The 26,676-nt window shown below is 46.0% G+C and overlaps 1 protein-coding gene across 17 annotated transcripts in view; it reads right to left on the bottom strand.

The window, feature by feature from the left end:
* The window catches only part of Tenm4 (teneurin transmembrane protein 4), a 1,520,543-nt gene that overhangs the window by 248,184 nt on the left and 1,245,683 nt on the right, over nt 1-26,676 (bottom strand). For 16 of the 17 annotated variants that reach the window (XM_076938042.1, XM_076938101.1, XM_076938085.1 and 13 more), the window contains one exon: nt 20,377-20,586. The exons of the other annotated variant lie outside the window; for it this stretch is intronic. In XM_076938042.1, the coding sequence (XP_076794157.1) occupies nt 20,377-20,586 (210 nt within the window). The remainder of the gene's footprint in view (nt 1-20,376; nt 20,587-26,676) is intronic. 17 annotated transcript variants of the gene reach the window in all.

Below are 26,676 nucleotides of genomic sequence, written 5' to 3'. Positions count from 1 at the left end.
CATGGTCAGTCCTGGTCCTATTTATGAGATCCTGGGATTCTATATCAAAACATGGTGTGTAGCTAGCTCCAAAGGAATGGCATCAGAGGGTGACCTCTTCATAAGTCCATGTACCCCATTAGTAGCCCCCAAAGAGGGGGGGAAGCATTGCATATATTCTCTCCTGCTTAGAGACAATAGAGAGCATAATCTAACAAGTTAATACTGCTGAGAAGTCATGCAGGAAGAAATATCTTTGGCCTCATTCTTCCCGGAGTTTGCCCCTAATCCAAGCAGCCCCCATAAACACCGCAGGGCCAGCTCTTCAGGAGGTGCATTTAGAGCACGTCCTTCTATTTGCTTTCTTTTGATTATTCCAAGTTCTCTGCAGTCAGTCATCACCCTGATTACGGAGTGTTTTTTCTAACAGAAAACCTCACTGGGCTTTACTTTTAATCAAAAACTTCCTTGTGACCACACCACTGTCCTGGAATAAAGCAGGGACTCTCCAGCCTGATAATCAGGCTGCTTCCCAACACATCTCTAAATAATAGCAGTCTTAGGCTACTGTTGTCTCCTGCTGTCCTCTGGTTTATGGCCATGAATGAATGCTAGGTTTCAGCATAGATTTATTTATTTAAAAATAATCTTAGTCTCACCTAAAAGTTGTAAAAACTTTTAAAAAAAATGTACAGAACTTCTTGACATATTTTGCCCAGTATCTCTCAGCGACCATGTTTAGCCTTTTGCATATAGTTTTCTTCGCTTCCCATCTCTGATTCCTCAGCCTTGACGTCCATGTCTGTGTCTCACTTGTCTTTGAATCTCTCCTGGAACTTAGCATTGAGCATAGATCAGCAGTCATAGGCTTGGTGATCTCCAGACTGATCCATTTTATTGTAACAGTTCAAAACAAACAAAGGAAGAAAACCAACCAAAGAACCCAGTAGCAAAACTCAAAGAGAGAGTCAAAAACCAAATGTACCAGCCAAAACCCACTCATGATTTACCATGACTTCTTTGAAGAATATGCCTGAGTAGGAAGGACAAAGCTGGAGGGAGGAAGCCTAGTGGACAAATGACTCACTCCCCTGTTCTGATCCTCTCTTCTGTAGCAAGCACATCTTTGTGCCAAGCACTGCCAGTCATCATCTGGTAGACAACAGACATCGCAAAAGGAGGGTTGCCTTGGCTTTCTGGCACCTTGTCGGGCTAACGGAGCCTGAATTGTACAGTAAATGCAGTTTACACAGTGTGCATGGTGAACACATTTCTGTGCACATCCATCTCTCATTTCACACCAGATTCCACATGACTGTAGCGACTAACCCCCAGCAAAGGGTGAGTGAACAGTTTCCAAGCTGTACTCAGACTCCAAAGATTGATGTCTCTGGGTCTAAGAAACCAGTTTGCTCTCTCCACTGTGGAGCTACCCATATCAGAGCCCCCGGTACCTTACTCTCGCTGCCCGAGGGAGCCACATGCAAACTTAAACATGACTGCCGGTTTTAGAAGGTACCCATGGTCTTTCCAGCCTCCATGAGGGGGAAGAAAAGTGCTAATTCACACTTACTCTGGCCATGGCATTCTCTGAAACAGTTTTCCTTGCTCTGGAGAATTCCCAGTTAACACAGTCTGAGGGACAAGAAGTATCCAGCCTTCCTGACTCACTTGGTCCCCACAGCAGCCCACAGCAAGTATGAGCAAAATGAGTTAACAGCTACCTTCCTCCTGGAGAGGCGGTTTAAATGTAAACACACTTAGAGCCCCCAGAACAATCAGTAGCTCTTAACCAACCTGCCTGTGCAATCACTATAGTTGTTACAAAATAAGTCCTTTCATTACCTGTTTGTATGTGTTCACGCCCTTGCTAGGCCACCGGCTCTTACAGGTCAGAGATTAGGTTGTCAGTTGTGAACGGGAAATGAATTACTTTCTAAGAAATTAATTTTCTAAGTATACTAAAGTAGTACGCTTTTACCACAACATGTATCGAGAAAGGACAAAGAATAAAACAGCAGCCTATTAGTCTCAGCACCCTGTACAAATCCAAGAATGGTTCTTTCTGGTTCAGGACCTTCTAATACGTATGCACATAAACTTAGTAAAGCAGGTTCATGTCCAGCATCCCATTTCTATGCAGTTTCTTCTGGGGGAATTTTATATCTTTGCTATTAAAAATATAATTTTAGGTGTTGGGGATACAGCTTGGAAGACCATTTGCCTGGCATGCCTAAGACTCAATTCTCAGCACTGAAAACAACCAAGCAACTGAACTTACCAAAAACCAAAGCAAACCAACCTTCCAAGATTTAAATAGCCACTCAAATACTGCTGCATGGGCAGAAAGCACCATTTTTGTCCACATCCTGTTATTACTGGACATCCATGATGTTTCCAGTGTTGTTGCCTTTGAAGCCATTTCAATTGACTGGAATCCCTAACAAGATGTAGATTGGGCTCCAGTTAAATAGGTCTCTCCCCCATTGCAGCATTGATGCTCTGTCCTAGGAAGAGAAGAGAAAGGGTCTTCCTGGGGACAGTTTAAATGATCCCATGGAAGAAAAGCAGATGTTTCCAGGGGAACCTACTCAAGAGACTGACTAGACAGTTGGCTTGACTTAAGCCAGTTATGCCCTACCCCCACCCCTGCCATATTCCATCCCATTAACATTCCTCTTGGGAGACGCAGTTCCAGAGGACAGGCAGGCTTTGTTGGGACTCAAGGGCCCTGAGAATTGGCCTGTAACCGAAGCCCCACAGGCTTGGATTCACTTGGGCAGGTCACTGTGGGGACAAGCTGGTGACAGATTAAAGTGCATCCCAGAGCCCTGGATTGTGTTTCCAGAACACAGGTGTGCGAAGATTATCTTTCTGACAAGCCAAGCACTTACCCCAATCCCTACAGCTGCTTTTTGCTCTTGTCTCTAGTCCTAGGCCTACCACAAATAGCCAACTCAAGCCTTTCGATGTGAAAGCCAAGAGCTGTCTTTGCTATAGGCCCTGTACCCCAAAGACTTACCCAAAGAGCCTGACAAATTGCCTCACTTTGTCAACTGAGAGAATGAATAAACATCCTGCATTAGGAGTGGCCAAGGTGCATGTCACTCCACGCCAGTGTGTCTCCAGAGCTCTCCGCTTGAGTGGTACGCAGACAAACAGGCCCTTGACATGGGGGCCTGTCTCCTTTTAGTTGCCTGGCTTTGGGCAAACAGAGTGGGGTTTGAGCCTTTCAGATGCTTCAGCTATTAGAAAAGCACTTGAGCCTCTGTTCTGTAATTGCTGTGAAGATGAACCATGAACCAACACATGAAAGCACTTATGCTCTAAGACAAGGTACTAGCAGGGAAACATGTGCAAGGGACCAGGTGGTCTTGAAGGACAGCAAGTAGGTACAGGCAGGGGGGCCTTCCCAACACAGCTGACGCCTCCCATTGCTCTTAGCTAGGCCTAGAGGGAGGGCGTGGGTGGACCTTTCAAACAGGGAAAGGTTGTTCTATGCAGGTCTCGATGACATGGGTTCAGGTGTGACTTGGAGGCAGCTTGGTCCCAGCATTGGGGGGGCAGGGATGTGAACACTGGCAGGGAGCCAACAAGGCGCCTGCTAGATGCAGGTGCTAGGCTGCGGGCAGACATGGGAACCGGGACGATGGGCTTTCTGAGCCCACCCCTAGGTGTCTTGCAATGCAGAGCAGGCTCTCTCCCCAGGCTGCCCTGACTCATTCTCACCTCACAAAGCTGTCCCTGAAGTGGGTAGGAGCTGCCTTTGACAGAACCCAGACTGCATTCCTGACCTGTCTTTATCTGGCCTTCTCTTCTGTGAGCTTCAGCATTTTCTGATCTCCTACTGTGTGCTAGCTTTGTGCTTCTGTGCACAGACTTCACCCCTTCTCTTCAATACTTGATACTTGTGTGCTGCAGTTAGTAGTTTGTTCCCATCCTCTACTAGTGGGAGACTGGGGATGAGGCCCTTTAAACAGAGAACCAGAGGGGTGCAGTTAGCTACACTGGAGCCAGTGTGGACACCGTTAGAGCAAGCTACCAGCTGCTATTCCTTTAGTGCAAGGGTAGATTTTCCGAAGTCCTCTCCTTGGTGCTAGCTTGTGGCACTGTGAGGTAGCCTGTCCTCAAAGACCTGATGGGACAAAGAACTGACTCATCCCAGGCTTTTTGGTACCAGTTCCCTTTGCTCTGCTCATCTTTTCTGAATCTCTCTTGCCAAGGACTCTCTTCTCTTCCCATGTAAGAATAATTATTCTTATTATGCAAAAGAGAAAAAGCAATGGCCATAGGTAGGGGAGAAAAAGTGTCTAATGCTATGTGGCCACACACAGGGAAAGCAGTGAACTGGAGCCTCTCTGGATGGCTCCAGAGTTAGCACTGGGCACAATAGCACCTGTCTCTGCAAGGTAACTCCTAAAGGTCTTGGAGGCTTGTGGCCTCCCGAGTGCAATTAGGGTTCCACCGACCATTCATTGGATGAATCAATCCCTTCAGAACCTGGAGAGAGGAGTCTTGTAGATTCTCTCTTCCTGGCCCAAAATTGCATCCAGCTAGAATTCCAGTTCTAGCCTAAAAGAAAAAGTTGTACTCAACAATCCTTAGTGAGCACACTGCAGGTGGCAAGCCCTAAACTGGCTTTGGTCTGCCAGTATGCAGCAGCCCTCAATCTGGCTCAGGAGAGGCCCTGAAGGAAGGCAGTGATTTCATATTCCAGTTTCTAGGCTGGTTTCTAGAAGCTTGAGGGACAGTCCAAGCAGCATCCTGACTTTTGGAAGCAGTGAGGTGGAGCAGGAAAGGGCACCCTGGTCTAGTGGTGAATGTTTGGGGTAGCTGTGGGCAGGAAACTCCTTGGTAGTATAGAGCTGAAGGTGGAAATGCTGACCCCAGCTGCAGAGGGCCGGGGAAACAGTTCCCTTTCCACCCTCAGTCTGTCCTCCTCACATAGCTCTGCCTCCGTGTAGCAGGAGAGAGTCACACTCAGCAGGCTGACATCATTTAATTGCCACTCATAAATTCTCATCTGTCTGGAGCAATGGACACTGTCAAGGCAGATCCAAAACCTATCGTTTCCCTTAGTATGAAACCTCTTTAGATGTCTGGTGATAGCATAGATAGGTTAGCCCACAGGATGGTTTGAGGGACCCAAGAATCCAGAAGCCATATTAATGTCAAAACTTACAGTCATGAATATACATGCCCAAGGAGCTGAGGATATGACTCCCATTGGTCGAATTTTTTGCCCAGCAAGCATGAAACCCTGGACTTGAGCGCCAGGATCATATGAACTAGGCATGAGTAAGCACACTGGTGATCTCATCAGTCTAAAGGTAGAGGCAGAAGGATCAGAGGTTCAGAGCTACCCTCAGCTACATAGTAAGTTTGAGGCTAGCCTGGGGTACATGAGACCCTGTCACAAACAAAACAAGGCAAAAACTCTAGATACCCGAATCAGAAAGCTAACGAGAGGTAAGCAAATATTTGACCCACTTTCTGCTCAGCATTGAAAAAGGTTCTATGTAGTAGGCATTCCATTTGCCAAGTATTTTATTCACAACATGTCTGTATATAAATAATTTCTAGGGACACCGGCTGGACAAAGGTATCAGCGTGCCTGTGGTACAAGTCTTACTGCAGGACTTGCTGGTAGGGACCACTTTCTCACACCTGTTCCTGTAAGTACTCACATTGCCACCTGCCTTGTCCCACAGAAGCCAACAGAGCAGGTGGCTTTAGTATTAAGGCAGGGGAAGGTCCAGAGGATTTTCTAGAACTGTAGCAAAGGCGAGGTGGGCCTGAAGTGCAAATTGTTTGAGACAAAGTGGCCGAGGTTGTCATGCTTTGGATTAATTAACCAAACCTGTTCCAAAGCCACCTAGCTCTCAGTCCTCATGCTGCAGAAATGAACAGGACACCTGATTCCACTGTGCTCTGAACCTCCTTACCTAACCTGAATCCTACACTCAAAAAAAAAAAAAAGGAGGCGGGGCTTAGGAGAATCAGTTCTTTAGGCACCTATGTGAGGCAGCCGCCTTGCTTTGGAGTGACAAGTGGAAATTTCTTCTTCTGCCCAGTGTCCCCCAAGTCCTTCAACTCCCCCCAGAGCTTGAAGGATTCATCTCTGCACCTTCAGAAGGGTAGAAATCACAGCAGGTTTTCATCACCCGGTCTCTCTCAGATTTGGGACTAATGGTGGCTCTGTTTGTTAAATGTCTGAGCTAGAGTCTCTCATGGTCACCACCCTTTTATTACTTTATTACAGTGTCATATTTTATTATGACACTGGCAGTGTCATGTTCTGTGGCACAAATGAAGCTTCCGAGGCTCAGGAAGGTTTACAGATCTGTTTGGGCCATTCTATCAGTAAGAGGTAAAGCTGGGCTGGAATCTAGACCTGTGACACTTCAAAGCCTCTTTCTGCTTTCCTGAGTCATGATGAAGTCAAATTCATTCATTCTCTCTCTCTCTCTCTCTCTCTCTCTCTCTCTCTCTCTCTCTCTCTGTCTGTCTGAAACTTTTCATATGTCTATGACTTATCTTTTACTAAGAACTGTACTTTGAGAACCAGAGAGATAATTCAGTGGGTTAGCATGCTTGTGACCAAGCCTCAAAACCTGGTTTGCATCCATAGGATACACATGCGTGCACAGCCATGGATAAGAAAATCAATGTAAAAAAGTAAAAACAAAATCAAAACAAACAAACAAGCAAAAACTCACACTTTTTCTTTGACTACTTTTCAGATAAAACCAAAAAACTTTGGACAACTACTTTGCCCATTTCTGTTTCTGACATACTTTGATACAATAAAAAAAAAAGTCAATATTGAGTTCATAGAATACTCAATAACTAACAACTACACATTAGTGTGGGCTGGCAACTATGTGCTAAATATTGTTGAGGTTGAAGCCCAGAGAGGAGAATCAACTTACCCAAGGCCACACAGCTGCTGCATTCCAGAAACAAGACTCCCTGGCACAGCAACCCCTCCCCCTGCCCCCAACCACAGAGCACAGCAGCTTCTGTGTCTGATTGGATTGTGGTCTGGGCTTGAGGTGGGGAGGGGCATAAAACAGTGCACTTGGGGCCTGACTGGGAAAGCAGAAGAAACAGAAAAGATTTTATGCCCATCTGCTTTCCCCCCTTAGCAAACTTTACAAAAGAATGTTCTCCTTTGCAGTCTGGAGGTTTTTCATGTTTCGGCCTGTGCTGAATTGTTTTATACTACAGCCATAAACCTCTGACAGAGAGGGTGCAGGGAAGGGGCTGACCCAGGTTTAACTGTGGCCTGGCCACTGTAAAGCTAGGGTTATGAGGCTCACTTCTGGTGCCAAGGCTGTTTAACAAGTATGAACGGACATAATTTCTTCCAGCCTTGCCTCAGCATAGAGGAGTGGATTCTGGGGTGGGGTTGCCTACACTCCTCCCCCCCCCCCCCAGACAATGTGGTTCCTATTACCAGCTCTCTCGACTTGCCAAGGGCCTTGCCGAGGGCCTTGCCGAGGCCCCTCTGTGCCCAGCCAGACTCCTTTCATCATACTCCCCAGCTTTGGATCCTCTGCAAAGCTTCAGAGAGTTTCTTTATCCCAGCAGACAAGGTGATGGGCCAGTGGGTGTTCTCTACACAAAGGGCTGTCTCACCTGTTTTAAGGAACCCTTTCCTGAACTCTAGTCTCTCTCCAACCCACGCACAACCTCTACTCTTATCTGAAAAGTCTCAACCCTAGAGGAATTTTGAGACAGTACAAAGCATCCCTATGTTCTTTACCTAGATTGTCCTGGGTAATAGACTCTCATGATTTATTATTATTTATATGTAGTTTTTTTTTTTTTTTTTTTAAAGCAAGTTGCAGGCTTCTGCGTATTCCATATCAGCACACAGCCTAGAATCAGGATGCTCTGTAGCTTCAGTCTCACGGCACACCTTAAGAAAATGAGCCATGTTCCTGCAATGTTCCACCATATCTAAAGAATCCCATATTCTTCCTTACAGCTTAAACGTAGTAAGATCTGATCAAAATGTATGTGAAATCTGGTTGTATTTTGTTGGTTTCTCTTAATCTTAGAGGTGCCTCACAGCTAGCCAAATACCCACAATTCCTCTTTTTCAAGGCATCGACTCTCTAAACAGTCCAGCGTTCTTGCTTTGTCGCCTGCTCAGCACTGTGGAAGGGCTGATGTGGCCTCACACCGGCATTCCGTTTGGCATCTTTGTTGAGCCCATGTGTAGTGTGGCTGTGGATTCTGTGTCCTGTTCTTTTCCTTCTTTCTCTTGTCTGTTTTTTTCTTGACTTGCTCTTACAGAGCTGGATGGAACCCTGGGCCTTGTGTACGCTAGGCAAGCATTCAACCTCTGAGTCACAACCCAGAACCCCTGGCATTGCACCCAGCCAGAGCTCTGTTGGGCACGGGATCCTTGCTAGAATTAGTTCCATACACAGCTCCTAACTCCCTTTGTAATTAGAAAGCAGGACCAGCTCTGAGAATCCGTCATCTAAACTGCCTCTGCTCTCCTTCTGCCCAGTCCTTCTGGGAGATTGGCCTCCATGCCCTGAAAACATCCCAGACATGGTCTCCAGCAACCAGCCAGATGCCAAGGTCAATAGGTATTTTCATATTTGCCTTTTCCCCATCTTCTTAAATGCCTCCTTAATTGGACTTTAAAACCTAAAGCTTTAACATATAGGGTAATGTGTATGTATGCCTTCTTGACCCCTTAGTGGTATTGGACATTGATGCTCAGGCCCCCCCTAGAGGGTGGGATCTAGTTCAATATCTGGCATTCTCTAAATATCCCAGGTATCTTTGAGAGTGAATGAATAAATGAATGAATGTCTGAGTGGGTGAATGAATGAATGAACAAACACATCAGGGGAAAATCCAGACTGAGAAGGCTAGGTTTGAGTCCCAGCTCCCAATCTTCATACAGAGGGTAACTTTAATCAATAGTTTTCTGATTTTGGAAAAAAAAAAAGTGAAGCCTAATATTCAAAACATTCATCAAATAGGATCCTTACTCAGTTGCTAATGAAGGAGCCGTTGGGAGGGTGGCGGCTGTGACTGAGGCAGACAGCCAGTAAGGCAGGGGGGCTAAGAACTTATCTCACTGGGGAAGTGGTTCAGGGAAGCAGGAAGGGCTGGATTTTGGAGGGTTGTATCTGCCAGGAGAAAAAGTAGAACTAGAATCGGCATCAAAAAGAGCAGCTAGAATCTAATGCGGGCTGCCTGGGTGTGGGCTCTGTGCAGGATGGACGAGGCACATTATCCGACATCCTTTGTCACCACAGTACTCTTTGATGCATTATCCCAAGGCTTCTCCTGCTGGGTTGGGAGCACCTCTGGCTGGTGGGCAGGGCTGATGGGAAGCAGAGGAGATAGAGGCCTCCTGTGCTGGGAGGGACTTGGGGCCAGGCCTCTGAGTGATCAGATGACCTGGGAAGCCAGGCCATTGTCTAGGCCTTAAGGGGCCCTGCCCCCTTGCCATTAACTCACCTCAGGATAAAGGCCATCACCAGCTTAGACAAATAAGCAGCTCAGCCAGACCTCATGCATCATCTTGTCACCTATACAGGGGCCCAACAGAGCTGAGAGCACTGGAGTGCAACTCAGCAACTTCCATTCATTGGGTTTCTGATCAGGGCCTGGGGTTTGATGACAAAATGCACAGGCAGCTTTGCCCTCCAGGCAAGGGGGCTAGAAAAGAAACCTCTGATCTGCTTTGGAGGTTCCCCAAGATCTTGTGGCTCAAGAAAGGAGGACAAAGGCTTTTAGATGACCAAAGAAGGGACCCCAATGGGCAGGAAGAGACTGGGTTGAAAGGCCAGGCGCACTGGGGGTGCAGTGTTGCACCTGCTATTTGAGTGATCCTGAAGACCGTTGTCTTCCCACGTCCTAAGAACCACTACAAACAAAATTTCCTTTTCAAACTTGACAGCAGCCAGGTATTTTGGTAATATTCACATCACATGCTAATGTTAGGGAAAAGAGGAGACTCAGAGGGTCAGTCATCCCCTAATCACAGCTAGTATAGCAATGCACCCATACTGCAAGTCTCCTGCTTGAAACCTTCTGATCTCCCAGCAGACTCACGGGGGGGTGGCAGCGGGGGGGGGGGGGGCGGGGAGAAAAGGCAAAGCACCCAGCAGGTGCTTGGTGATGGCACATACTTTTCTGCCACACAGTCTCAATGTGGCATCAAGCCCTGCTTGGTTCCTGGAAGATTGCCCTCACTCTGATGTGAGTTAGGTACAGGGTAGCACACACCCCAGTCTCTAGAGGGCACTGCTTACTCCATTCCTATAGGAAACCCCAGAAAATTGGAGTTTGCCAGAGGGCTGCTCAAGAGAAGGAAGAAGGTGGAGTGGATGTGGGCCTTGATGGTGGACCTTCACACTAGGCTTTACTCCACAGAAATGAAAACAGCTCTGCCTCCTGTCAAGGGTTCCAGTGGACCCCAGTGTCTCTTTCACATAGCTGCCTATAGAGGACATGACTCTTGTGTGGATGACACACTTTTGGACCCAGCATGAAGCTGGGAGTACCTGGCTATGTATAGACAGCTGACGTGCCACTCACCAATGTCAGGCCAACCGCTGGTGAGAACTTAAACGGTACAGGGATCCTCCCAGTTTGCACAGAGCCTCCGTGGCTCTGTCCCTGTGAGCCCCCTTGTTATCCTCACAGACACCTGCCTGCTTCAGGGCTGAGCTGTTGAGGTTTGAGTTCATCCCCCAGAGACTAGGAATGACCCAACTGATGGCTCTTCTCCATGGGCCTGGACACGTAGTTGGTACTTGATTATGATTTGCTGGGTTGAATTCTTTCTGAGGGGTGAATGAGCCTCTTTCTTTCTATGTCAATCAAATCAGATCCTCTCCTGGTCTCACTTTAAAATGAGTAAGTGTACAGAAGCCTTTCTCTCGGCATTTGTGAGAAATCAGCTGCAGGTCCTGTTGCTGGGCACAGGGGATGCTGTCTTAAACAGGTAAGCATTGGACAGAGGGCCTGGGCTGGCTTTTACTGTGGGAGTGAGGCCTTGAGATAGCAAAACTGGATTTGGGATGGATCTCAGTGGTTGAAGGGAAGGCTGAGAAGGAGGCAGCAAGCTAGAGAAGACATTACTGCAATGCTTCAGGGCAAGAACATACTAAAAAGCACTGTGAAGGAAGACAGCAGAGTTTGTAAAATTAGCAAACAGGTGGGTAGCATCTCAGCTTTCACTTCTTTACAGGATGACAGCAGACAGGCCATCAAACTTCACTTCAGATACAATAACCTTTTCATCCTGAAAAATGCCCCCTCTCTGTTTCTAATAAATAAGAGAGGTGACTAAGGGGACAGCGGTGGGCATGGAGCACACTGAACTCTAGCCTATTCTGCCTTAGAGACAGTCCCAGGCTGCTGTCCTCAGTCCCCTTGCACAGATGGGCACGGAGTGAGACAGGAGAGCTCCTGAGGTCACAAGTAGTGGGGAGTAAAACTTGTTCTCATCAGGTATGTTTCTTAGAGAACTTTCTCTAGGGAATTGAAAGAGGAGTTTCTGGAAATACAAATATATATACTATTATCATGAGCGGTCACTGTAGCTTTCCAGGGTTATTTATAGAAACATGATCTACCAGGAGAGAGGGAAGGGGACATAAATGAATTACCAGCCAATTTCTTCCCCTTTCAACTCCATGGGGAAGGCCGCTGGCCAGAAGGAAAAGGCATCATCAGAATGCTGGACCAGTGGGGACCAGAAAACAGTGTAGAAACTCTGGCTAGGAATTCAGCAATGGACATGTCTCTAAGACCTCTATGCTATGTTTGCTTAGCTGCTGCCTTGGGTTCCATCACCCCCTACCTCCCTCCCTGAAATCTTTGGAAGTCATCCTACGGTGGCGGGGTGCCAGCTGAGGACTCCTGGGCAGAGTTATTAATCGCTGTGGCCCATCTAAGCCAGGAGGGGAAGGAGTGACAGAATTTGCCTTCTTTCCAGGATATCTGGACTCTTCTGTGCTACAGAAGGGCAAGAAGGAACCAGTGTTCACTGGGCATTGCTAATAGAGAAAACACTTTGTTTTCTCATTTGCACAGCAATCTTGTGAAGCTAATAAATCAGACAATAGGAGAGATGGGACAAGAAGAGGTTGAACAGATCCCACATGGCCACCCATTTCAGCGGGGATCTATGGGCCCCCTTCCCAACTCATCTTCTTCTAGCCTTGAAAAGCAAAGGGTTTTTCTTTTTTTTTTTTTTTTTTCTTTTTTTTTTTTTTTAAGTTGCTGAATCTCAAACACCTACATAAATAATGGCAGTTCAGAGGAAGCCACATGGTTTCCTGGTCCACACTGAGAGCCATTAGCCAGTAATGGGGGATCCAGCTGAGCTCAAAGCACCCAGCTCAGACCTGATGACAGGGGCAGAGGGCCAGAGACAGAGGGGGAGGGCGGGAACAGATGGTCTGCAAAGACCAAGCTGAGGAAAGGGAAGACGCCTGGGTGCCCGGAGCAGAGCAGCCGGAGACATTTGTTCTCAAGGTAGGAAGGCTGTGAAGGTGGCATTAAATGCATAGACAGCGGTCTAGAAAAGGCTGCAGAGCTGTGTCCCCTGTGGATGGTCTTCAGCTTCTGCTGAGAACACCCATTAAGTATTTCTCCCTTGGGGAGGGCTTCCTTCTTCAACCCTATTCATGAAGCAATAGAAGAAATCTCAGTTCGATACCCAGTGTGTTTTAACATTCAACACTTGCCAATGTCCCTGTTTAACAAAGAGAGAGCCAAGGCTTTGCACCACAGCCTTGAGCAGGCATGTTCTCACCAAAACATGATAACCTGCTTTCATTGTATTTATTTTTACAGTTAGCTTCTATTTGTGGCCAATCATACACTTGCCATATGGCAAGGGAATTGCGGCCCCGGTACACGATTCCCTCTTAAAACAAGGAAATTCAGTTAAATCCAAAAAGTTTGGGTAGTTTACCAGAACATAAACAATGGTGTAGGTGGGCATGATTCGAGGGCCCAGGCTGTAACAGGGACATAGAGACAAACAAGGCCTGGAAAACATTGACTCAGTCCAGGACCCTCACTGTCCAGACCCAAAGACTCCTGCTGGGTGACACAGTAGGTCATAGACAGGTTGAAGGAGTCACTTGGGTGTTCTGATTTGCAGGCCCCTCGCTAGTGGAACTCCATGCCAGCTCCAGGTCTGGGCAGTGCCATCAGCTGAGGTTTGTAACTGGACAATAAGCTTTGCAGATGGCAGTGTGCTTCACAGACAGACTGACTGCTGTACAAGCCAATCCCAAATGGAAGTAAAGCTGCCCCTGCACACCTTACCTCCAGCACATGGTGCTTGTCAAGCCCCAAACTCAGCCATGCTTGAGGGTCTGCGGCTCTAAGAATGGAGCTGCTTGCATGTGAGTGGGCTTTAGGAAAGGGGCCTGCCTGAATGGTGGTTATGCTAACTTCCTCGGTCTCCTTGGCCTCCTTCCAGGTTCCTCTTCCACAGCCTGGGCACCCTGGTGTCAGGAGGTACTTTCTGATGTGGTCTGCTGTAAATGAGAACTCTGTAGAGCCAGCCATTCACATACCAATGGGAACACAAAGAGGGCTGTTTCCAGATGGGAAAAGTCAGGACACACACAGCTGACATGCCTCCTCATGGGGTGGCCTTGGGGTCCTGAGATCCAACCACGCCACACACTAAACCTGGTATTTTGGTGCTTTTGAATACAACTGCATTTGGGGAAATGAGTGGGCAAAGGGATGCCAGAGGCTGTATTCTAGTCACGTGAGTGACTAATTAGAGGGCCCTGGCTTTCCCTGGACATTGAGTTGTATTAATTCAAAGTGTGACTTGTTTATTTTGTAGGGTCAAGGAAGAGACTTACCTTCTAGAAAGCCAAAGTGGCAATTAGATTATGGTCACCAGAGTTTGCCCGAGGCAATACATGAAAAAGGGCTTTGTAAACTACATAAAATAGAAACGACCCTGTTGAGGGTGTCCCTGCCAGCCCCAATCAGAGGCCATAATAGTTTGTTCCTGGTGGGAGGCACAGGTCTAGTTAGGGAGCACCTGGTAGAGGACAAAGAGCACAGGCCCTGGGGCCACACTGAATTCTGACTGCACCAGGGCTAGTTTCTATCACTGTGCGTCTGCAGGCCTGTGCCCTTGTGCAGGCTCAGTGCACTGGTCCTGGGATGGCTGTGTATCATATGCAAGTGGGAAGGAAGAAGTAAGGACATGAACTGACTTTTCAATGTAGTTGTGATTTTTCAAGTTAGAAATCAGGCAGAGCCAAAGCTGGCCTTCACAAACTCGAAACTGGGCCGGGAAATGGAGTCACGGGCAGAGGGGTATCTGTTCTAAAGACAGCAAGGGATTCAAACATCACTGTTTCCAGAGAGATAGCTTGGCCAGTAAAATGCTTGCCTTACATGTGTGAGAACCTGAGTTTGATTTCTGGTACTCAGATAAGAAGCTGAGTGTTGTGGTGGACACTTGAAATCCCAGAGTCAGGGAGGTAGAGACAGGAAGACCCCTGGTGCTCACTGAGTAGTGAGACACACCGGAGTGGTTAGTTCCAGGGCACAGGAAGAAGGCAACATTGCTAAGGATGACACCTAAGGCTGTCTTTGGCCTATATGTGCACATGCACACACATGCTCATACACATTAAACAGCAATAACTTTGAAGCTGGGCATGAATATGGGCATGGGTAGCCATGTCTGTAATCCTAGGACTTGGGAGGTTAGCTTACGGGAATCACAGGTTCAAAGCCAACCAGGACTACCTATGCACCAAGGCCATATCTCAAAAAAACCAAACCAAACCAAACCAAACCAAACCAAACCAAACCAAACCACACCAGCCAACTAGCCAACCAACCAACCAAAAAAACCAAACAAATAAATAGTCAACTTTGTTTGGTTGCAAAAAATGTGTCTTGAATAGATATGAGGCCTGGAGTCAGTCAGTCAGTCTGTCTGTCTGTCTGTCTGTCTGTCTTCCTTCCTTCCTTCCTTTCTTTCTTCCCACTAGTCTCAATTATTTGTATGCTTTACTGAAGAGGTGGTGATGTACTTGGTGACAGGAGGAGTTTTAGGACAAGTACACACACTGCATTGTATTTACTCTGTGAAATCTGAAAACAAAGGAGTCTGCCAGGCATGTGGTCCCAAGGGTTCATTTATTTAATAACATCTTTTTGCTTATAACACTCTTCACCTTCATCTCTCTGTAAAACACCCACCAACACTTAACATGTCTTCGGGGATGAACGAAGAAAGGAAAGTTCGTCTTCCTAGCAAGAAAAAAGGAGCTCGAACTGACTTTCCTACACAGCTTGTGTCATGAGAACAGATTTACCAACAAGTGTCTTTTGATTCAAGAAGGGTTGAGAGAAGCAGAGGACAGAATTGGCAGAGAACTTTTCACACCCCAGCAGCCTTTCGCTCTGGGAACATGTCAAGCAGGCAGACCCAAGTCCTGTGGCTGCCACCAGTTCCATGGAATTCATAGCAATAATAGGAAGACAATTTGGCTGGGCACGTCTCTCTATCATTAGAAGCAGGCTTCATTTTGCCTTTTGATTTCACAAGCTGACTTAAAAGGACTCAGCAGACTCCCCTGGGAACTCTGCATAGGTTCTAAATTAAGTTGGATTTTTTTTTTTTTTTTAAAGAAAACAATTTTTGGAAGGAGCTTGCCTACATAGCAGTGTTTCCCATTTAGAAAGAAAAATAAACACTCCTCTGCTGGATTGGAAGTCAAAACAAAAATACTCCCAGCTGCCTAAGACCTAAGCAAGTCAATGAAAATGCCAAACAACCTTGCTGCTGGCCGGTGAAGCATTTTCTAAGGCCAGGCAGGAAGGGCCTGGAGTCTGAGGGAAGCCAAGGACACATGTAGAGTTTGCTTTTGGGGATCTGCAGTAAAATTTTATGTTGCAAATATCTAGCCCAATTCATCTATGATACCCTTGAAGTCCCCATAAAATATACCATAAAGATTCTATGTTATGGTCTCAGGCAGGCCTAGAGTTCAAATTTGACCTTATCACTCAGAGGCCCCATGAGGCAGAGGAAGGAAAGGGGCTTACTCCCCTAGGACCATGTTACTTAGATGAGACAGGAACAGCTCACAGGATAGATAAGAGGAATCAATGACTCCCTAAGATAAAGAGGTTCCCCAGTGCTGAGTGCTTCACGAATGCTAATGAGGTGAGCAATAGGAATCAAACAACCAGGAGTTCTTTAAAATGGAAAAAAAAAAAAAAAAAGCCAGCCCAATTCTGGTAGGAGTCCTTTTACCCTCAGTCTTACTCTGGATACAGAAAGATCTGAATCTGGCATCAGAAAGAAAGCAGAAGATGGAGAGGCCCTGGAGGCAAGCATGCTTCGGTTTTGAGTCTTTTTCTTCCAGTGGGGTCATGATTACAACACTGTCCTCATCTCTGGGCCTCCATTTTCTTCAAAGTGAAATATAGATAACTGAAGCCCAGAGACAGTAATGCATAGAAAGGAGATGTGTGCATACAGAAGGCGCTCATTAGATGCATGCTTTCTCGGCTTCCCCTACCTTCCCTGGCTTCAGGAAGCTCTCCACAGCTCTTTATTGCTATCTCAGGGCTCCTTATTTCCTGACCTGCTAAGCCCCACCACTAAGGTCCCCCCCCCCCCCCGGCTTCAGAATTTAGATTAGCTCAATTGATGAAACACTGTTGATTTTGGACGTTTCTATGGGGTTAGGACAGGCATCTATTTAATCCCAACCACTTCCTGAGCTCCTGGACTAGCCCAGTTGATCTTTTCCTATTCACACCAGTGACTTCTGTACGAGTGCCCTGGGGAGGATTAGGATTGTGATGACAGAAAGAGTGACTTAGCCTCTCTTCTCTTCCATGGGGACAATGAGCTGCACAGAGATGCCCCACACTTCTCTCTGTGCTTTACATAAGGATTTTTACAGGGCAGCTCTGACCTGGTCCCAGCACTGGCTGAAGCTGACAAAACTGCTGGTAGAGACTCCAGGGGCAACAGCTAGAAGGCAGCCTAGGCCCAGAGAAAGCAGGTTTCAAGGAGCCAACTCCCTCCCACTACCTCTGGAAACTACTGGAAAGTGAGAAGCCTCTGTGCTGTCACTCTCCAGTAGCCAGAGAAGCAGCCCACATCATTTAAAGTACAGTTGGAATGAAGTCTCAAGTAAGCTGCCCTTTGGGGAGTTAGCATTCGACCTGCCTTGGGTGCCCTCAAGCCTCAGCTCAGTAGCAGGTGATTATGGAGGTGAGGCGAGGCGTTTATCTACCATCTCTGTTATTTTCTGATCCTGCCCAGGGCCTCTCAGGCTAACAAAGTGCTCTCCCTCTGACTTTCATCCCTAGTACTCAGCTTTGTTATTTAAAAACCATCAACTATGGCAGGTTGTCCTTACCTCTTGATAGAGCAATTGTGTGGGGATGGGGACCTTCCTGAGATGGCACATGGGGGGAGCTGGTTCTGTAGCTTGCTCATTGGGTCATTTATTCACTTATTAATGAATAAATAATAAATTAATACTGAATAAGGAGCTTTTGTAAGACCATGGACCAAACGGCTGAACCTGGTTGTCTCTGGAATTCAGAATATGTGAGAACGTCATCTTTCACTTCCCTAGATCATCTGAGGTATAAATAAGCATCCTTACCTCTATGATTACCAAAAGCAATACAGGTCATTTCATTAAAATATATTCACACACCCCCCTTAAAATCAAATAAAACTTTAGAAACATTTACTGGAGTTACAATGTAGTGGCCTGCTTATTGTTACTTGCACCAGCAGGACATTCCCATGTGGGACTTTAGGGACAGAAAGATGATGGAGCATAGCAATAGACTTTCCTGGCACCTACACCAGAACAGCAACCAAGCAGAACCCAGACTCTCCCTTTCCGCAAAGGCCGCATTTACTAATGATAGAGAGACACTCTCAGAGCGAGGCCCTGGGGAAGGAATCCATAGTATGTGGAGGCCCCTGGGAAGCAGGAGCACAGAGGAGCTGAATTGAGCAAACAGCTGTAAGCCAAAGGCCTCCCGTGGTCCCTGCACATCAACAAAGTAACAGTGCCTCAGCTTGCCTCAGAGCATATGACAAAGCCGCTGCTATGGGTCAGTTAGTAGCAAAGGGATAGATTAAGGACTTTCATCTCTTGTCTTCTTTTTTCCTGCAAGGCTTATTTATCCAGAAATGAATGAAGAATATTATCAGTTATCTACCAGTCTATCTACATTTGCTCTACATATGTGCACTATAATATATATATATATATATATATATATATATATATATATATATATATACACACACACACACACACACACGTAATTTTTCTTCCTCAACAAGCTCGTGTCATGACTGGCAGAGGTATGATCAGTACCACATGACATTAATAAAACCAGAATACCTTAGAAACTGGTCCATCACTGGTAAGATGGCCTGAAGTGAGACAGTGATTTACCAAGGACAAATATCCAGTGGCCCACAGAGCTGGAACTCAGGTCTTTCACCTCTAGTTCAGGATTCCTACTTTAAAGAATGCTCTGGCTCAGAGAAAGTCCCCCAAAACATGGGGTCCCGGGATGGATGGGGTTTTGGTCACAAAGTATGCAGGGCCTATGTGCACAGCCCATGAGGCCTTTCACACCCTTCTAGGCCAATGCCTATTTTGTGCCAAGGTTCCTAGGAGTAAAGGAGTGGAAGCAGGTTCCCCAACTCCTACCCAGGATTCTATGTCCATGCGTATCCTCTGTCCAGAATAGTCCTGGTATCAAAGTCTGCTCCACCCACCCATTCTTTCCCACCCAGCCGGCATCTCTAGGAGGCATTTCCAGCACTCTCAGGCACTGGGGAGACTTCCTCTCAATCACCCTGTCACCTAGCACAGTAGGCTCCATCCTTCCTTATCACCTTTAGCTTTCTCCCTCTGTTCCTGAGAACAGAGAGGGCCTCCGGTATTTTTCCCAGCTTACCGAGTTCTCCACTATGTGTGGAGAACTTTCACTGAGACACTCTGTGTGTGTCCGCTCGGGGAAAGTGGCAGCTGATGAGGTAAGCACTAACATTTAGCAAACTCCCACCCCAGACCCTATGATGCTGTTCACTGTGACCTGGATAGCACATTGCCTGCTTTTACATTTGACGAAACTTGGGGAGTCAGTGAGATTTGTCCAAAGCCCCCAGCCACAGGGCTTTGATTGGGTGCAGAACTGTTGCAGGGTCCACACTGCCCATGCTTCTCTCCATCTCTGCTCTTTTCCCAGAGTATGGCCTAGAATGCAGTTTCATAAGGTACTTATAAGGTTTACTTTATTTTAAATTATGTATATGTGTACCTGTGCACGTATACAGAGGTCAGCAGAGGCCAGCAGCATTAGATCCCCCTGGAACTACAGTTACAGGTAGTTGGGAGTCACCTGACATGGGTGCTGGGAACTGAACTCAGAGCCTCTAGAAGAACAGTATACACTCTTAATCACTGAGCCACCCCTCTAGCCCATACAGGCATTCATAAACAAATGCTTGCCAATTCAATATACACCCTCCTGTGGTATTTGCTGGAAAAGCCTAATTTCTCCTATTAGAATTGAAAAACTTTGGTGAGGTTATTGTAATGTCAAGGCCCTCACGTACAGTCTTATATCCACACCATAGTGGCTTGAATCCCCTGTAGGAATATCTTTGTGGAGAAATGTTGAGCAGGTGGGTATCTCTGGCCAAGGGTAACAGTGCAGGATCTAGATGTAGCTCTTTCCCTACATTCTCACACCCCTTCTTCTTGAGGAAAGCAGAGGAAAGCAGAGAAAAGGAGCGGACCATGGGCAGATCAAGCTGAAACCCAACAGTTCTGCCTGTGGTCAGATTCAGCTCTGTAGCTGCTGGCAACTTCAGGCTAGGAAACTTTCAAAAACAGTCTTGGGCTTCAGGCAACATTCTTTCTCTCTCTCGGTGCTTATATTGTTAATGAGGGGCACTGTAATACTGCTCTCTTGGTAACCTTGTAGGAAGAATCTAATGAAGCAACAGGTGACTATGCCTGGTGAGGTCGCTTTGCACACAGCAGCAAGCCAATCATTACAGCATGTCCCCCACCCTCCAGTTTGGGTCTTTGTCTCGGCCTGGTGTTTGTCTCCTGATGTCTGTGATTCTGTTTTGTGCACCTGTTGCTGGATAAAGCCTTCTCTGTGGGGCAGAGATAGGCGCTACCTACCCCAAGCCCACAAAACCGCCCAGGTCCCTGCCTGCCCACAAGCCCACCATGCACCAAGTCACTCTACCCCAGGAAGCTGCAAGCGGTCGGGAGCAGGCATAGCCCACGAGGAGAAAGAAAAGCAACAAACTATTAAAAGTTAGCAAAAGAGAGAAGCACTTACCGTTTGCTGCGACCCCCAGGCTGGCGGAGCCACTTTTAACTAAGAATGAATTAGGGACAAACTCTTCCTCAGAGTCTGAGTCCGGGGTTGGCTGGGCCACACCGTTGCCTAGCAACCGCCTCTGGCTCTCATTGGCCGGAGGGGAGGGGGGCGGGGAGGGGGACTGCTCAATAGGGGTTGATGAAGCAGATGAACAATGCAAGGGAGCACCTGCGGGCCACAAAGACAAACACAGACAGAAAAAAAATAATGAAAATCGATTTCGAGGCACACGGGGAAGGGGAGGCAACAAAATAAAACACGCATCAATGGGGAAGGGGGCTCTGAACGGTACGATCCACTGCACGTGTGTGTGGCCTGGACAAGGGCTGTCCCTGTGCAGAGAAAGTTGGCCAGCGTTCCTTCTGAAGAGCAGGGACAGTTCACAAAAGTGGGCTTAGCGAAGAGCACCTCAGAAACAGCAGGAGGGTCTTCGTTGTTTAGCCTTTCTTTGACTGAGGCTGGAAAGCCTGTGGTTGTCTTCTGCTGACTGAGCCTTTTTACAGAGTAAGCAGCTGCCCTCTATGAGCCACAGTGGCCTCTCTGGTAAAATGAGCAGCCAGGGTTGGGTGAAGGCCGAGCCCTTGCGACCCAGCCATTCTGTGATGTCACTGAACTGAAATGATGTTCTTATTAGTGAGATTTGAATCCAACTTGCCTGCAATAAGTCCCGGGCCTCGTAAAAAGGTAGTGAGAGCTGGAAAAAATGATCTAAGGCGCTCCCCCACCGTTAGTAGCTTAGAACTTTTGCATTCAGTTTTAGTTTTCTGAGGATCTAACGTTTTACGATTTCTTAAATTCTGACATTCTTTGCAAACTTTTTGAAATCAAGAGTTTTAACGGTCTTACTCCTTTATCCAAAGATCGTAACATAATGCCAGGCCCACACCAAGCGCAGAAGAGGTATTTGTTGCATATATTAATGCTAGGGATCCTTATGTCATACTGGGACATTGGCATTTAATGAGTTCCAAAAGGCAGAGAGCCTGATTCTGAGTTTCTGTGATATATATAATATATAGTACCTAGAAAATATATATATTTTACATAGTTCTAAGGTTACAGCTTTTTGACAGTTCTGTGAGCAAATGCCCAACTCTTCAGAAGGAAGGGACAGCTTGGGAACATTCACCATCTTGTCTGTGGAGGAACTTTCCACACATGCTGTACATCGAGTACAAGAGAGGACATAAGCACAGACACACACAAGTATACAGTACAACACAGGCGTTGCCTGTCAGCAAGGGCTGTTACTGTCTCACACCTTGACCAGCAGAATATGTGTAAGACACAATCGTATGTCGACAGCTCTAAAAAGGGCCTTAACCTCAGGAAACACAGCCCATCCCAGATCAGACCATCTAGCTGGATCCTAAGAGGCACAGAACTTCTGATTGGGGGAGGGGTACACATAACAGAAGCCCCCATGGTTCACAGCCAACAAATCCAGCTGTATTTTATAGCTCCCATCATGTTAATGTCAATCCCTGAGCATAACTGCAGGTCAATGCTTCAGAGAATTGCTTCATGTGTCATTTGGCTGGTTCATTTCAGAGCTTCATCAAGGACAATGCAGGAAGTGGGGACCAATGACCAAGACACATTTTTTTGGGGGGGGGGGGTGGCTTTTCCATTCAGGTCTTGGTTTCTTCACTCAAAAACTTTGGACCATGATTCAACTGTCCAAGCCAGTATTCTCCATTCATCATGAGAGCCTTCCCCGATACACTTAGCAGCCAGCACAATAGAGCGGACCACACCTTTCTCTGAACAGGCCTGGTCTTCCTCATTTGATATCATTGTTTTCTTGGTTATAGTTCAAACATCTGCAACACTAAAATATACAAGACATCCTGTGGGCATGGTTCACACTTAGAATGGGCTTCCCAAGTTTAACAGAGTTGAGGTTTACATCACTGCCTACTTTTTTATTAGCACTATGATTTTGGGGGAAATGACTTCCATTTGTCCATTTGAAAGCTGTCCACTGCCCCTGCACTCTGGGTTTTATGCAGTTTCTATGAGCACTAAAGATGATCTGTGTGACGATCCAGGACGCAAGTGCAGGTAGGAGCTTAGAGTCAGCACTCACCAAATATTTAGGAAACTGAACAAAACCATCACATCAAGACCCCCTGTTCATGAATCTTCTCCTCCTGCAAAGTTTCTCTACAAGGATTCATTTATTAAGTCATATATATATATATATATATATATTCATTTCCTCCTCTTTGTTTTCAGTCTCCAATCAGAGCCTCTGACGAACTGGGCCATACCATGTCGAGATGTTACAATATCAGACAAAGATAAGGAGGAGACTATGTTGTTCCAGAATGCTTATGACAGCCCTCCTCAGTAGAACTGTCAAGACTTACCAACTACACCATTATATAATTAAGGAAATTGTTTCATTTCTAAGTTTGGGACCCAGGTTCAAGTCCAACCCCATGCATCCTTCAAGGCTTTCCACCTTTTCTGTCTTGGTCATTTTTTGGGTTCTGGAATATCCAAGAATACTCATCACTAACTGAATTCCCCAACAAAGGGTCAAACTTTAGCATGTTTGGGAAGCACCTGTGAAGTACAGACATTGTCAGAACTATTTGCTACCTTCCGAGCATTCACTGGCAGCCATTCATCTCAGCGATCTCCAAGGCAGAAGAATTTCCCAATAGTCAAGAGCATCATGGGAAATATTTACTTTGTCAATTCACAAATTTCAAGTTTCTATGTGTTTAATGATACATGTATCATAGCAATTGGAATTGCAATGGATGGAAAGGCATGGGCTGTCAACCTTGGCTTGCTTTCTTTTTTCTCTTTCTTTCTTTCTTTCTTTCTTTCTTTCTTTCTTTCTTTCTTTCTACTAGAGCAGTGGATGTCTGCAAATGTATATAGTAAACACTGCTTCATCCTACAGATATCTCCCTACTGTTTAGTGTTGGGCTGGAAGATAAGGAATACAAGAGACTCGGCATGGGAGAGCTGGTGGGAAGGTAGGGAAGAGGAGCACTTACACAGGCTTTAAGCAAGGCAGAGGGGACAAGCCAGGCAGTCTGCCAATCAGAAGTAAGGGATGAAAGGCTGGGGTTCATTTTATCTGAGAAGTGAGAAAAGCTCCAAGGAGTCATAGAAGATTACAGTGGAGAGACTTGTAATCTTTCTGTGTGAGCATGCTTGGCCAATAAGGTTGTCTGACTCCTGGGTTTCAGATATGCTGAGTGGAACCTAGAAATACAGATGCTGCTACTGTGTTTATGATTAGATGAGATGGTATGACTGGAATAAACTTTCCCATGCCCCATTCCAACAACCAAGAGGGTCATAGAAGGGCGGGAAGAGCCATGCCTGTTTCTGGGGGGAGGGGAAGAAGCAGCTATTTTGATTTGAAAAGTTTAGGTAGACAAGGAAGAAACATTTGCACTTTTAACATCAACTAGATATTTGTTTTTGTGTCACTCAGTATTTGTGTATATTCCTTTCTATGTATGCATGCAGGAAGAACTATATCTATATAAACTATAGGATAACTTTATCAATTAAATATCAGATTGCTTGAATTTCTTAATAATATAAATTTTTGTTAATTCTTGTATGTATTGTATTTTGAGCATATTTCTCCAGTTCTTCCCTACACCCTTCCCCTTTCCCATTTACCCCCTAGAAAATGTCACCTCTACTTTCATTGGATATACACATATATGGTATGTACATTTCTTAGGACATTGTCCCAGTGACTGTAACTTTAGCATGGAGTAGATAAAGTTAGGCAAACCGAGAGAGAACAGACATCAGCAAGGTTGGGGGTGGAAGGTGGGGCAGACGTGACAGAGCTCTTACAGGAGACCAGCATCAGGCGTATGCTTCCCCATGCAATGCTATAAATACAGCTTCATTCCCCCTTGAAAGCTTAAGCAGTGGAGGCTTGGAGCAATGAAATCATCTGTCTGCGGCCAAAGGTACCCATTAGAAAACTCATGCCTGCAGAGTTCTTATCACTGAATCTCGAGAAGAAAATTGATGAACCCTAATTTGGATTCCCAAGGAGGCTCAGAATAAAATACAGGCCCAGGAGAAGAGACACAGAGAAAGCAGAAAGACCGTGACCTTCTTTCCCCTGGTCTAACCCAGAATCAAAGTCAAGTTTTACCAGTAGGTGACATTGTATGTCACTTCCTATAGTGTCTGTTTTCTCCTTTAAAAACTGGAACAAGACTGAATGAAGTGTGTCGCTGGGAGTTAATGGCCCAAGGCTTACTAGGAGCCCAGGAGTCAGCTTACTCTCTAGAAAGACTCAACAAATATTTCTCTCTCTGCTGTGTCTCCAAGGGGAGACCTGAAGAAACAAACACTGACAGTTCTTCAAGCCTGCCAGTGAGGCTTCTATAAGATTGAATTATTTGATGATATAACAAAATAAAATGAAGGGGGGGGGTGATACATAAGAGACTGTAGGTCAAAGAATCCTGCTATCTAAATTACACCTTTGTGTGAACTGATAATAGCCTTAAAAAATTGAAATCCAATGTATACACTCTCCTGGGAGGTGGAGGCAAGAAGACTGCTGCTGTGAGCTGAAGGCCACCCTGTCCCAACCACCACAAGCAATAATGAAATAACGACAAATATACACACAGAATGGATGAAGGAAAGAATGAAGGAACCTTCCAACCAAAGAACAGCAGTTCTCCCAGGAACACCTTTTAGCATTCTGAATTCTGAGAATAATTTTGGAATGTACCAGAAGGCTAAAATTGTATGGCATTAGCTGATAGACAATTTATTTCTCTCAAAGAAGATCTGTTAACAAGATTCCCCCCCCACACACACACACTTTATTTAGTATTCTTGAGAAATCCATTTGACTGCCCAAAGGAAATGGTACATCTAGGCTACAGTAAGGAAACCTGTAGCACATGTAAAATGTCAACAAGTATGAGTCCCTATCTGGACAGTTTTAGTTGTGGCCTATGGAGAGAGATGATCCTGAGAAACTCCCCAGGTCACCTGAAGAGCTTCTTAGTAACTTTTGAACTAGAAGCTCTGTGACATGGAAGTGCTGAGCCTGGCTCACAAATGCCACTAAAAAGTGACACAGCATCTCTTCCCCAGCACCACTTAAATCACTCCACCTAGACGGAGCACCTTCCCTCTCTTCTCATGATCCATTGCCTAGCTGCCCGTGGAACAAGTAAAATCTCGTTCAGTTCTGAGGAGAGGCAGGGGCATTGACAATGCCTAAGAGACTGGGGGATGGTGGAGGGTCAGTAGCTCTATTGCAGCAGCAACACATGCTGCATCTTATGCCATTCAACTCTCTTCATGTCTACTGCTTGAGCCAACTAGGGACCATGCACTGTTCATCTCTGTGCTCTGGTCCAGCCCAGAGTCTTTCATCAGCACCAAGTTGTAGAACCTATTTCCCTGGTTATTTGCATTGCTTCCATCTCATTCCTTTTCAAAGGGATAAAAATCTGGGAAGGGAGAGTGGCCTTCTGTCACTTGTGGGGAGTGGCTTGTGTGTGGGGGGAAGCCCCAGTTTGTACTTGCTGTTCTGTACTAATGTACAGTGGTAGCCTTTTATAAAGGATCTTATTTGAACAGGGTATTAAGTGGTTCCCCTGTGGTAGGCAATGGAGTATACACTGAGTTTCATATCAGAGGCAGCAATCTGTGGCCATGGAGCAGGAGGCAAGCACACTAGGCGTTGTCAACAAGCATCTCATGTACCTGGGAAGCCTCTTGCCTTTCACTTGAACTAAAAATCCCCTACGGTTCTTCCCTGGTCCAACATTGCAAAAGATGGAAGCAACAGCAGCCTACACTTCCTGCGTTGCTCAGAAGATTAAAGGAGGCAATAAAAAGATGCAGGATAGAAATGATTTCAGTTACAATAGGAGATCAGACTCTTCTATCCCAGGAGAGGCTCCTAAGACCTTTATAGAAGGTACAAGTTTGGGTAAATGTATTAGGAAAAAAGATTAGCTAAAATTGGGGAAAAAAAAAAACCTTTATGATGTCATCACCATGTGAACAATTTAAAATTTGAATATGCATTTATATCTTTAATCTATTGTACAATGGCATGCTGGGGAAATGGCTCAGTGTGTAAAGGTCCTTGCCATGTAGCCTGACACCCTGAGTTTAAGCACCAGAGCGCATGTGATGGAAGGAGAGAACAGACTCCTGGAAGCTGCCATTTGACCTCTACGTGCAAACACTGCAGACATGTCCCCCCCAAATAAATAACAAATTAAAACA

This window comes from Arvicanthis niloticus, chromosome 1 (genome assembly GCF_011762505.2).
Source record: "Arvicanthis niloticus isolate mArvNil1 chromosome 1, mArvNil1.pat.X, whole genome shotgun sequence".
In the NCBI taxonomy this organism is placed as follows: domain Eukaryota; kingdom Metazoa; phylum Chordata; class Mammalia; order Rodentia; family Muridae; genus Arvicanthis; species Arvicanthis niloticus.
The sequence above is the reverse complement of the archived record's forward strand: the minus strand, read 5'-3'. Positions and strand labels throughout refer to the sequence as shown.